Source organism: Eleutherodactylus coqui, chromosome 3 (genome assembly GCF_035609145.1).
Source record: "Eleutherodactylus coqui strain aEleCoq1 chromosome 3, aEleCoq1.hap1, whole genome shotgun sequence".
Lineage (NCBI taxonomy): Eukaryota > Metazoa > Chordata > Amphibia > Anura > Eleutherodactylidae > Eleutherodactylus > Eleutherodactylus coqui.
Genome location: NC_089839.1, coordinates 119,325,311 through 119,339,479, shown reverse-complemented (window position 1 = coordinate 119,339,479; position 14,169 = coordinate 119,325,311). Strand labels below are relative to the sequence as shown.

Below are 14,169 nucleotides of genomic sequence, written 5' to 3'. Positions count from 1 at the left end.
ACATCTGATATTGACCTGCTGGAACAAGTCCGTACTGTCCCTGGAGCAACGAATCCGGATAACTCCTCAGGTTCAGGACACACTGAAGTGGTGGCTGAAGCCCGGCAGACTTCAGGTGGGACGGTCATTGGGCCCAAAACGGTGGGTAGTACTGACTACAGACGCTAGCCGCTCGGGCTGGGGGGGAACACTGGGGGGCCAGTCCACTCAGGGAGTATGGTCACAGAGGGAGACGATGTTGCATATCAACATTCTGGAATTACGAGCCATATACTTGACTCTTCGGCACTTCAGGTCCAGCCTCGAGGGGAAGGATGTGCGTATCCAGACGGACAACACTACAGCCGTAGCCTACGTCAACCATCAAGGGGGTACACGGAGCACGGCAGTAATGAACGAGGTAGCTCGTATACTGGCGTGGGCAGAGAGTCACCTAAAATCGATATCAGCAGTCTACATCCCAGGTCTAGACAATTGGGTGGCAGATTATCTAAGCCGAGAGACCGTGGATCCCGGCGAATGGGCTTTACACCCGGAGGTATTTCAGATGATATGTCGGAAATGGGGCACTCCAGACGTGGACCTCATGGCGTCCAGAATAAATTACAAAATCCTTCCGTTTGTGGCCCGAGCTCGGGATCCACAGGCGATGGCAACGGACGCACTGACCATCCCGTGGGAAGGATACAAGCTTCTATACATATTTCTTCCGATTCCTCCCATATCAAGAGTATTAGGGAAGATTAAACAGAAGGGACGACCAGCGATATTAATAGCACCAGATTGGCCAAGAAGAAGCTGGTATGCGAGCGTCATAGAGATGCTGATCGACGCACCATGGCAACTATCGGATCGAAGAGACCTGCTGTCCCAAGGGCCTTTACTACATCCGGATTCCAGGTCTCTACGTTTAACGGCTTGGCCGTTGAGACCGAGGTGTTGAGAAGGAAAGGCTTTTTTTTTTTTTGAAACTGTGATTCGGACAATGATACAGGCCAGGAAGCCGGCCTCGTCGGCTATCTATTACAGGGTCTGGAAACGCTTCTTTGGCTGGTGCGAAGAACGACACGCCCAGCCGATGCAATTTTCATTGGCAAGAATCCTGGCTTTCCTGCAGTTTGGCCTCGAAGCAGGATTAAGAGTAGGCTCGCTAAGAGGGCAGGTATCAGCGCTGACGATGCTATTCCAGAGACCAATCGCGAGCAGAATGGCTGTGCGAACATTCCTACAGGGAGTCGCCCATACGACACCCCCGTTAAAACCACCGGTCCAGGCATGGGACCTCAACCTCGTATTGGAAGCGATGACGGACCAGCCGTTTGAACCAATGAGAAAAATTCCTATGCGGCTACTAACCTGGAAGGTAATATTCCTGGTCGCCATTACCTCTATTTGTAGGGTCTCGGAATTGGCGGCCCTGTCGATACAGACCCCCTATATGGTTTTCCATCAGGATAAGGTGGTGCTGAGGCCGTCACCAGAGTTTCTGCCGAAAGTGGTGTCAGCTTTTCACATCAATGAAGATATCATCCTGCCTTCCTTTTGCCCGGCAGCAGTACACGCGAAGGAAAAGGTGCTGCACCGCCTGGACCTGGTGAGGGCATTGAAAATTTATGTGAAGAGAACCAAAGAGTTCCGTAAAACAGACACTCTCTGTGATTCCGGAGAGGGCCCAGAGGGGCTCGGCAGCCTCAAAGGTAACCATATCTAAATGGATAAGGTCCTTGATAGGAGAGGCATATCGTGCCGCAGGACGCTCTCCGCCTTTTCGGATTACGGCCCACTCCACACGGGCGGTGGGGGCCTCTTGGGCGGTCCGTCACGGAGCATCGGCGCTGCAAGTGTGTAAGGCGGCAACCTGGACCTCCTTACACACATTTTCAAAGTTCTATAAGGTCCACATATCTGTGTCTTCGGACGCCGCCCTCGGCCGAAAAATTTTGCAGGCGGCGGTCCATTGACCACATGGGCTACCTTGTAATTCTAGGCTGTGGCCCCCAATGATACGGACGAGAAACAGATATTTTTGGTATAACTTACCATAAAATCTCTTTCTCGTCACGTTCATTGGGGGACACAGCACCCACCCCTTTGTTTAAAGAGCGGTTGCTGGAACTTTCTGTTCTTCGGTCATTTTGTGGCGAAAAATTAACCCAAAACATTGTATGTTTGATATGTATAAAATATATATTATTTGTCTTCGTACTCCCGCTGGCTGTTCTTACTGCTTGCATACAAACTGATTAGCTGAGTGCCTGCAGGGGGAATATAGCCGGTGGGAGGAGCTAACACTTTCTGCTTAGTGTCGCCTCCTAGGGCAGTGGCTATATCCCATGGTCTAGGCTGTGTCCCCCAATGAACGTGACGAGAAAGAGGTTTTACGGTAAGTTATACCAAAAATATCTGTTTCTGAGCCCCATTTTTCAGTTCTGACATGTTACTTTATCTGTTAATAACTTTGGAATTCTTTTACCTATTCAAGCAATTCTGAGATGTTTTTTTTTCCATAGCACATTGTATTTCGTGTTAGTGATGCATTTTGGTAAAAAAGTTTCGTGTTTTGCGACCGAGGTGTAAAAAAAAAACCAATTCTGATATTTGGCTTTTATTTATTTTTGTGCATGCCTTTCCATGCTGTAAAAGGCTGGTTTCCCATGGGTGATAAAATCGCAAGATGCTAGAGTGAGTGAAAACACAGAATTCTGAAGCCCATAATTTTTAATGGTTCCCTTCATATTTGCGATGTTTTCAATAAGTTAAGTGAGCAGCACTGAGTCAGCTGGGAAAAAACCCATTTGACAAGTTAAGGAAAACTTAATATTAGGCAGGCAGGGCGTCTAAGGAAAATTAAAAAATCGTCAATTGGTCTGTGGGGCCAAAAAGTATGGGAACCTCTGGTTTAGATCATACTATTGTAATACTCTTATAGGGCGGAAAAAGCATACAATTTACCATTTTTAGCAGATGCATAACTTGGAGTATTTTTTATCATTCCATGTATCTATACATTACCAATAAACAAGTATTTAGGGGGATGAATCAGTGCTATGTCCCCATCTTTAACTCCATTAATAGGAACATGGGATGCATCAAAATGTTTGGATGTACTTTTATTTTTGTCTGATACATATTTGTAGTGCAAAATAATTCTAAAAAGGTTAACCTTTACAGTCTCTCCAAATTGCTGGAGATGTGGCTCAGGGCTTGGAACCATGTTACATATTTGGTGGGACTGTCCTTCTCTTAAGCCCTTCTGGGACGGGATGTTTTTTACCAACACAAGTGACGCCAAATGCTCTGTGGTAGCGTCACCGTAGATAACCCTACTTTCTGTTGTACCTTATTCATTAGCTTCCATAAAAAGGGATCTTGTGTGCCAATTTTTATAGCAACACATGCTGTCATTGCTAGACATTGGAGGACCCTACAGGCCCCCTTGGCCATTGAATGGATCTAGGAACTTAACGAAATAATGGCAATAGAAGGATTAGTGGATGAGGATTCGGATTCCCTGGAGAAGTTCATGCATTATGGAGCCCCTGGATCATCTTCCCAAATAATCCCAACTTTCAAGCACTGCTAAATTAAATCCACAATACTTGCATTTTCCATGATTCCACCTCCTCTCCCCACCTCCCTGCTGCTCACTCCCTCTCCTCCCTCCTTCTTCCCCTTTTTTTCCTCTATCCTTTCTTCTTTCTCTTTTTTTTCTCTCTTATTGAGCTCTGAACGCGGTTCTCCAACGTCATTTTGCTATATTCCTTTTGTGTATGTGGCATATTTGTAGCTATTGTAACTAAGGCCGCCTGCAGACGAGCGGGTCGGATCCGGCGGCGAGAATTCTCGCCGTGGGACCCGACCCGAGCACCTGCAGAGACGAGCGCGTACTCACTCTGTGAGCCCCGCACAAAAATAGGACATGCCGCGGTTTGTTTGCCACGCGAGATTTCGCGCGGCCAAACCGCGGCCGTCTGCATAGGAGTGCCTATTGTAATGCACTCCTATGCAGGCTTTCAGTGGCGGAAAGGCCGTGCAGGCGGCCTTAGTCAGTATTTTTTTTTCTTGTGATGCAACAACAAACAACCGTTTTTACAATTTTGTTGTCTGGATTTTGGCATTTTATGTCTGTGAACTCTATATGATTGATACCACTGTTTCACATGTTAATATTAATAAACATTTATTAAGCATAAAAGGTTAACTTTATAAATTTTACATGATAATCTCTCCTCACAGTCTCTCGATGAACCTCCCTTCCTTTCGGTTGGCACAGATGTTAGTGCTAAATACAGAGGTGCATTCTGCGAAGCTAAAATAAAGGCTACAAAAAGACTTGTCAAAGTTAAGGTATGTTGTGCTCTAAATTGTGTCATTGAACGAAATTCTACACAATTATAATATTATCATTCGTTATGATAAAATGATTGAAGTAGAGGCTTACAAAGTTGTAAACCACAAAGTTGACTATGGCCTTTCAGTGAAATTGGGGCTTATTACAAGGGTTTCCTCCTGTATGCTGGTATCTGCTGTATTAAAGGGGTGATTCAAATGTACCAGGAAAGTTAAAGGGGTTGTCCCGCGATGACAAGTTAAAGGGGTTGTCCGGCCATAAACATCATATCTCATTACTTCTGTTTGCACATTTCCATGCACTTTGTAATGTACATTGTGCATTGAAAATGTTGCAAACAGAAGTTATTCACTTACCTTTAGGGTGCCCCCCCCTGTGTTGACCCTCGGTCGTCCGTGGTTACGACAAGAAATCGTCTGTATTTCTTGTCGGGCCGGCAGCAGCTCTCGTCGGCGCTGGAACGCACCTCTTCCCTTCCGCACATGCGCAGTCCTTCTTTCTTCCGCCGGGACCGCGCTCTTTACCTAATCATCGCAGGGGACGCGCGCCGCCGGTCGGCGCATGCGCAGTACACTCACTTCCTGGTTTCATATACCAGAGCGGAGTGAGTGACTGCCTGCCGCTGCTGCTTGGAGAAGAGCCAAGGAGACACCATCGGGACTTGAAAAGTATGTGAAAGGGGAGAAGGGGAGTAGGGGGAGTAGGGGAGAAGGGGAGAAATGTTGGAAATTTTGGAGAGGAGGAGTTGGAGAGATGGATGGATGGATGTGTGCGGGGGTGGGGGGGGTGGGGGGGGTGCAGTGATGTGTGTGTGTGTGTTCGTGGTGTCTGGAGACCGGCTGTCAGAAGTCCCGGGGGAAGGGGGGGGGGTGTGGAGAGTGAGAGATGGATGGATGTGTGCAGGGGGGGTGCAGTGATGTGTGTCTGTGTGTGTGTGTGTACGTGTGTGTACGTGTGTGTGTACGTGTGTGTACGCGTGTGTGTACGCGTGTGTGTGTACGCGTGTGTGTGTGCGCGTGTGTGTGTGCGCGTGTGTGTGTGCGCGTGTGTGTGTGCGCGCGTGTGTGTACGCGCGTGTGTGTGTGCGCGTGTGTGTGTGCGCGTGTGTGTGTACGTGTGTGTGTGCGTGTACGTGTGTACGGACCCGGCTGACAGAAGTCCCGGGGGAAGGGGGGGTGTGGAGAGGGAGAGATGGATGGATGTGTGCAGGGGGGGGGGGTGCAGTGATGTGCATGGACCCGGCTGACAGAAGTGGGGGGGGGTCATTGTGAGAGGGGCACTATGAGGGCATGTGTGTCTGGGGAAATGTTTTACTTTACTTTAGCAGGGGGCGGGGCCTGGGCGGGGAGAGACTGTAGAGCAGTTCAATAGAGGTGGGCGTGTCGTGGGCGGGGCTAGGACGTGAGCTGAGGGAAATCCTGCCTTTTCATGTCTCTTACTACCATCGGGAGCGCGCACACAGAGGAGGGAGAGCGCAGGGCATGTGAGAAGTCAGCACAGAGGCGCCATCTTTGAAAGCTGCAGTGAACATCAGAGTCTAAGGTAAGAAACTGACATTGCAGCTGATCTGCCGGACGGTTTGAGCCCTTGTATGCTGTCTGTTACTATCCTTACTGAAAGGAAAGCAGCAGCATTATAAAAATTTTTACCCTGTGTGGCCGGACAACTCCTTTAAGTTAAACACTTCTGTATGGCCATATACATGCACTTTGTAATATACATCGTGCATGAAATATGTGCCATACAGAAGTTATATACTCACCTTCCCTGCACTGGCGTCCCCGTCTCCATGGTGCCGTCTAATTTCAGCGTCTAATCGCCCGATTAGACGCCCTTGCGCAGAAGGGTCTTCTCCCTTCTGGTCGGTCCGGGCACGAGCGGCGTTCTGGCCCTGCCCCCTTCTACGCATCATTGCGTAGCTCCGCCCCGTCACGTGTGCCGATTTCAGCCAATCAGGAGGCTGGAATCGGCAATGGACCGCACAGAGCCCACGGTGCACCATGGGAGAAGACCCGCAGTGCATCGTGGGTGAAGATCCCGGCGGCCATCTTGGAGGAAAAGAAGGAAGAAGTTGCAGAGAGGGGATTCGGGTAAGTAAAATTTTTTTTTAAAATTTCAACACATCTCTTGGGTTTGTCCTGCGTTGAATGGGGGGCCTATGCAAAAAAAAACAAAAAACGTTTCGGCGCGGGACAACCCCTTCCTTTAAATATGTCCACATGGACTAGTTAAGAATGGCTAACCGTTGTTGTAGTCCAACCTTTTTTTTAAATAACCCATTAAGGACCAAGCGCTGTAAATTTACGGCGCTTGCTCCTTGGCTTTAATCCCAGCCAATAGTAAAAATATGGCAGTGGATTAAAGCCCCTACTTCTGCAATCAATCAGAAGCAGGTCAGGTTGTCAGCTGTTAGTCACAGCTGTGAATCAGAAGGAGAAGGCAGGAGGGGTTTTTAACCCTTTCTGCCTTCTCCTTTCCTGAGTACATAGCGCTCAATAAACGCTATGTACTAAAAAGTGAAAGTGGAAGTATAACTTCCACTACACAAGCAGGCAGATGTTTTAGATGTTATAGATGTTTTCCCCTGTAACTGAGGCTCCTATGGATGCCCCAGCTACAGTGGAAAAGTGTCAAATAAAAAAAAAAAATGTGAATGTCCCCCAGAGGACAAATAAATAAAAGTATATACATACAAAAGAAAATAACCCCAAACAATCGCCGTATGCGGCCTGTAATCCAAAACCGAACATATTATATGTCAATACGTCCGAATCAAAATGCGTAAACATACTTATTAAAAAAAAATTAACTATAGATATTAAAAAACACCTTTTTTTAGCTTTTACCGCCAATAAAACTAAAAAACAGGAAAAAAAGTCTGTGAAAAAGATATTTAAAAAATAGCCCTATATGTCACTAAAAAAAAATGCAGCAAAAATAATTTTAGTAGCTAAAGGAAAAAAATAGGGCGGTTAAACCACCACATGGGTGAAATCCCTAAAAAGTGTCTGGTCCTTAAGGCGCAAAACAGCTTGGTCCTTAAGGGGTTAAAAGGTTAATGACATAAAGTTGGATCCAGAAGTATTTGTATAGTGAAAAAATTCTCATTAGTTAGCCTCTGTACACTACTACATTGGATTTGAAGCAAAGCCATCATGTTACCCATTCATACCCAGTCCATGTGGACATTTTAGGACTCCTGGTAAACTCGAATCCTCCCTCGATCTAAGAGTCTAATTTCTGTTTGAGGAGCCCATAAGCACTTTGAGACATCACTATTTTTTTATACCGACTTAAAGGGGTTGTCCTGTCACCCAAACTAATTTTTTTCCCCTCATTAATGCCCTGTAGAGTAGAAGCATCACACACTACAGATTTACCCATAAAAAACGATATTTTGCTCACCTTCTTATTCCTTTTCTTCCCCTTATAAAGCTGGCCTGAAGAATTTTTCAAGGATGGCGCCGCTGGGTAGTTCCCATGATGCACTGCTGCCTCTCTCTCCTCAGCGTGCGCGCTCCCTATGATGCCGGTCACATGACTGGAGGACGGGCATCATAATGGAGACGCACGCTTCACTGCTTTGAATGGAGCCGGCGGCCAGCTCCATTCAAAGCAACGAGAGGGCAGGGAGAGCAGTGCTGGGGAGATGAAGGAATCTCCTGCTACAGCTGTCACAGCAGTAGCAGGAGATTGTGATCTCGATCCTCTGCTATTGAAAGTGAAAGTACCACCAAGCATGACACACACACACACACACACACACGCCCCCCCCTCACAGTGCCCCCTCCACACTGCCCCCCTCCACAGTCCCCCCCCCTCCAGGGCCCCCCCCCACAGTTCCCCCCTTCAGTGCCCACACACAATGCACCCCCCCACAATGACCGCCACACAGTGCACCCCCCCACAGTGCCCTCCACAGTACACCCCCTCAGTGCCCCCACCACACACATGCCCCTCCACAGTGCACCCCCCACAATGCCCTTACCACAGCTCCCCACTCCAGTGTCACCCCCCACAATGCCTTCCCACAGTCCCCCCCCCCCCCCCAACAGTGCACTCTTGCACAGTGTCCCCCCACAGTACCCCCCCCCCCAAATGCCCCCTTACAGTGCCCCAGCCCACAGTGTCCTCCACAGTCTCCTCCCCCTGGACCCACCATTCACAATAGACACAGCTCACCTCCTCCCCTCCCTGCACAGGCAGGATTGCACCCTGGGATAAATTACTATGACAGCCCCCCTCCCACCCCACAGCGACAAATTACTGTGACAACCCCACACACACACACACACACTCTTTCCTCGGCGACAAGTCTATGTGACAGCACCACCACCTCTACAAGAAGTCTATGTGACAGCACCCAACAGCGATGAAAAAAAAATGTGACAGCACCCCCACCTCCGCAAGATGTCTATGTGACAGCACCACCACCTCCGCAAGAAGTCTATGTGACAGAACCTCCAGAGTCAAGTCTATGTGACAGCACCACCACCTCCGCAATAAGTCTGTGACAGCACCCCCAACTCCGCAAGAAGTCTATGTGACAGCAAACTCCACAGCGACAAGTCTGTGACAACACCACCACCTCCGCAAGAAGTCTATGTGACAGCACCCACCAGCGACAAGTCTATGTGACAGCACCACCACCTCCGCAAGAAGTCTGTGACAGAACCCCCAGAGACAAGTCTGTGACAGCACCCCCACCCCTGCAAGAAGTCTATGTGACAGAACCCACAGAGACAAGTCTATGTGACAGCACCACCACCTCCGCAAGAAGTTTATGTGACAGCACCCAACAGCGACAAGTCTATGTGACAGCACCCCCACCTCCGTAAGAAGTCTGTGACAGCACCCAACAGCGACAAGTCTTTGTGACAACACCACCACCTCCGCAAGAAGTCTGTGACAGCAAACTCCACAGCGACAAGTCTGTGACAGCACCACCACCTCCGCAAGAAGTCTATGTGACAGCACCCAACAGCAACAAGTCTATGTGACAGCACCATCACCTCCGCAAGAAGTCTACGTAACAGCACCCAACTGCGACTAGTCTATGTGACCGCAAACTCCACATCGACAAGTCTATTTGACAGCACCACCACCTCCGCAAGAAGTCTATGTGACAGCACCCAACAGCGACAAGTCTATGTGACCGCACCACCTCCGCAAGACGTCTGTGACAGCACCCAACAGCGACAAGTCTATGTGACAGCACCACCACCTCCGCAAGAAGTCTGTGACAGAACCCCCAGAGACAAGTCTATGTGACAGCACCACCACCTCTGCAAGAAGTCTGTGACAGAACCCCCAGAGACAAGTCTGTGACAGCACCCCCACCCCCGCAAGAAGTCTATGTGACAGAACCCCCAGAGACAAGTCTGTGACAGCACCACCACCTCCGCAAGAAGTCTGTGACAGAACCCCCAGAGACAAGTCTATGTGACAGCACCACCACCTCCGCAAGAAGTCTATGTGACAGCACCCCCACCCCTGCAAGAAGTCTGTGACAGAACCCACAGAGACAAGTCTATGTGACAGCACCACCACCTCCGTAAGAAGTCTATGTGACAGCACCCCCACCTTCGTAAGAAGTCTATGTGACAGCACCCCCACCTCCGTAAGAAGTCTATGTGACAGCACCCCCACCTCTGTAAGAAGTCTGTGACAGCACCCCCACCTCTGTAAGAAGTCTATGTGACAGCACCCCCACCTCCGCAAGAAGTCTGTGACAGCACCCAACAGCAACAAGTCTATGTGACAGCACCACCACCTCCGCAAGAAGTCTGTGACAGCAAACTCTACAGCGACAAGTCTGTTTCAGCACCACCACCTCCGCAAGAAGTCTATGTGACAGCACCCAACAGCGACAAGTGTATGTGACAGCACCCCCATCCCCGCAAGAAGTCTGTGACAGAACCCCCAGAGACAAGTCTATGTGACAGAACCCCCAGAGACAAGTCTATGTGACAGCACCACCACCTCCGCAAGAAGTCTATGTGACAGACCCCCCAGAGACAAGTCTATGTGACAGCACCACCACCTCCGCAAGAAGTCTGTGACAGCACCCCCACCTCCGCAAGAAGTCTATGTGACAGCAAACTCCACAGCGACAAGTCTGTTTCAGCACCACCACCTCCGCAACAAGTCTATGTGACAGCACCCAACAGCGACAAGTGTATGTGACACCACCCCCATCCCTGCAAGAAGTCTATGTGACAGAACCCCCAGAGACAAGTCTGTGACAGCACCACCACCTCCGCAAGAAGTCTTTGTGACAGCAAACTCCACAGCGACAAGTCTGTGACAGCATCCCCACCCCCACAAGAAGTCTATGTGACAGAACCCTCAGAGATAAGTCTATGTGACAGCACCACCACCTCCGCAAGAAGTCTATGTGACAGCACCCCCACCTTCGCAAGAAGTCTGTGACAGCAAACTCCACAGCGACAAGTCTGTGACAGCACCACCACCTCCGCAAGAAGTCTGTGACAGCACCCAACAGCGACAAGTCTATGTGACAGCACCCCCACCTCCATAAGAAGTCTATGTGACAGCACCCCCACCTCCGTAAGAAGTCTATGTGACAGCACCCCCACCTCCATAAGAAGTCTATGTGACAGCACCCCCACCTCCGCAAGAAGTCTATGTGACAGCACCCAACAGTGACAAGTCTATGTGACAGCACCCCCACCTCCGCAAGAAGTCTATATGACAGCACCCAACAGTGACAAGTCTATGTGACAGCACCCAATAGCAACAAGTCTATGTGACAGAACCCCCAGAGACAAGTCTATGTGACAGAACCCCTCTCTCCGCCAGCCGCAATACCAGCAACAGCCCCCCCCAACCAAGACCAACGACAGCCCAACCCCCCCACCCCCACACTCACATGTGCATACACACACACACACCCTCCCCCCACACCACTGACGTGCTGACATCGGCACCCCCCTCCCCCCACACCACTGACATGTGCTGACACAGGCACCCCCCCACACCACTGACATGTGCTGACACAGGCACCCCCCCACACCACTGACATGCGCTGACACCGGCACCCCCCCTCCCCCCACACCACTGACGTGCTGACATCGGCACCCCCCCTCCCCCTCGACCAGTGACAACATGCCCCCCTCCCCGACCAGTGACATGTGCCGACACCCGCACCCCCCCTGCCCACCCCCAGATCAGTGACATGTGCCGACACCTGCCCCCTCCCCTCTCCACCCATTGTAACATACCCAGCAGCTGAAGATGATCCGTCGGGGCAAGCTACTCTTCTTCTGCGGGAACCAGGAGGTGAAGCCGTTGCCACGGAGTGAGAAGACTGCGCATGCGCCTGCCCCAGGCACGTTCACAGGACCCGACCAGCCGGCCAGAGCTACTGCGCATGTGTGACTAATGGATGAAGAAGGCATCGCTGAAATGGTCGGAGCCAAGGCAACAGACAGGTAAATATAGGGGGGGCACCGGATCAGGTAAGTATATATCTTCTGTATGGCATATTTACAAAGCACACATTATATTACAAAGTGCTTTGTATTGGCCATACAAAAGTATATAGATCCAAATTGCACGGTGGGACAACCCCTTTAACTATATTTTTGCTCTCTCTTTTGAAATATAGTTTTTGTCAGTCATCTTAGATCTACGGTAGGGTTGCCCCCAGATTGTCTGCCAAAGTCTGTTTTCGGGAAAACACAGCCTGAACAGGTTGAATTTTATCCTATTTACTCTACAAGTTCTGCCAGAGGTGTCTGGTGGCATTTTATCCCTACTCCCACCATAAAAATAACATGTCCATTTGGGTGACCGTAACAGGCATATTTATAGTAGCTATAGTAGGACCTACTGCATCCTTGTATGATTGATTTTAATATGTCGAGTGTTGATTCATCTGTCATGTAGCATCATTGCTCGAAAAATGAATACTCCTGACTCCAAACAGCCCCTTTAAACTGGGACCAATTATAGATTTCTAGGGGGTCTTTAATCCCTAATGACGCTGCCCCCTTTTTTCTTCTATTTTCGTTTTTTTTCTCCCCCGCTTTTAAAAAATCGTAATTCCTTTATTTATCCATCGACGTCACTGTATGAAGGCTTGTTTTTTGCGGGGCGAGTTGTATTTTTCAATGGTGCTATTTAATGTACCATTTTATGCACTGGAAAACGTTTAATTGTAAGTGGAGTAAAATGAAAAAAACAAAACGACATTCCGCCATCTTTCAGTGCATCTTGTTTCTGCAGCGCACAAACTGCAACAAAAATGACATAACTCTATGGGTCAATCTGATTGCTACAATACCAAGCTTGTATTTTTTATTTTTTTTTACTGTACTTTTTTTTTTTTTGCAAAGACATTTAGTTTTTTTAAATTATTTTCTGCCGCCATCTTCTGTGCGCAATAACTTTTTTATTTTTCCGTAAACGTACTTGATCAATGGCTCATTTTTTGCGGGATGTCCTGTAGTTAACGTTAGTACCAATTCGGAATACATACGACTTTTTGATTGCTGTTTATTGCGTTTTTCTGGGAGACAGGGTAACTGAAAAAGTGCATTTCTGGCGTTCCTTATTTTTTTTCTTCGGACGACATTTACTGTGCAGAGTAAATAAGGATCTACTTTGATAGATCGGACTTTTACGGACAGGACAATACCAAATATGCATTTTTCTTTTCATTTATCTATTATAGATATGGCAAAAGGGGGTGATTTAAACTTTTATTACTTTTTTTTTTTATACAATTAATAAAACTTTGTTGATCTTATTTTCACTTTTCTTTTAAGCCCCTCTGGAGGAATACAACATGCGATGCTTTGATTGCTCCTGCAGTATGATGTAATGCTATAGTATTACGTCATACTGTGATTTGACAGGCAGTATATCAAGCCACCCCACGAGGATGGCTTGATAGGCAGTCTCCTAAGGCAGCCCTGGGGCCTTTCAGAAGGCCCCCGGCTGCCATGACACCTGCACGGCTCCCCCGAGCATATTTGGGATTTCAGACGCACTTAAGCAGCGCTGCTGATTAGAGCCACCTGATTGGCTCTTCGGCACCATGTGACTACACTGCGTGCACGCGGATTGCCCTAAGCAGCCGTGCACTACACACTATACTTAAGCAGCCATGCACGAAGAGCAGTGCTAACCCTAAACCTAACCCTAAACCCTAACACCCCGCGGGTCTCGTGAAGTAGCACTCGTGCACATCTCCAAAGGGGGGTCTGTGCACGGCTGCTTAAGTGTAGTGTGTAGTGCACAGCTGCTTAACTGTAGTCTGTAGTGCACGGCTGCTTAAGGCAATCCGCGTGCACGCAGTGTAGTCACGTGGTGCCGAAGAGCCAATCAGGTGGCTCTAATCAGCAGCGCTGCTTAAGTGTGGCTGAAATGCCAAATATGCTCCCCCGATCTCACCACAGAATTGACAGCAGCATTTAAAGGGTTAATAGCCACGAACAGCCACACTGCCGATTGCAGCTATTGCCCGCGGGTGTCAGTTGTATAAAACAGCTGACGCCGCGCTGTATGAAGAGAGGTCGCCCCGCGACCTCTCTTCATACATACTCCGACGCTCCAGGACGTAAATGTACATCCTGGAGCTGGAAGGGGTTAAACTTGCAAGTAAAAAAAAAAAAAAGCTTAAAACTAAGGTTAAAAAATAGTTTTTATGTTTTAACTAGAGATGAGCGAGCACGCTCGGATACAGCAGTTACTCGAGCGAGCATCGCTCTTTTTGAGTAACTGCTTACTGGTTTGAGCGTGCTCGGGGGGGGGGGGGCGGTGTAGGTTGGCGGGGGGAAGAGAGAGAGATC

General features: G+C 48.8%; 1 protein-coding gene across 3 annotated transcripts in view; it reads left to right on the top strand.

Moving 5' to 3' along the window:
• Positions 1-14,169, top strand: part of ARID4B (AT-rich interaction domain 4B) — a 258,458-nt gene that overhangs the window by 128,221 nt on the left and 116,068 nt on the right. For all 3 annotated transcript variants that reach the window (XM_066596005.1, XM_066596006.1, XM_066596004.1), the window contains exon 3: positions 4,237-4,347. In XM_066596005.1, coding sequence (XP_066452102.1) covers positions 4,237-4,347 — 111 coding nt within the window. The remainder of the gene's footprint in view (positions 1-4,236; positions 4,348-14,169) is intronic.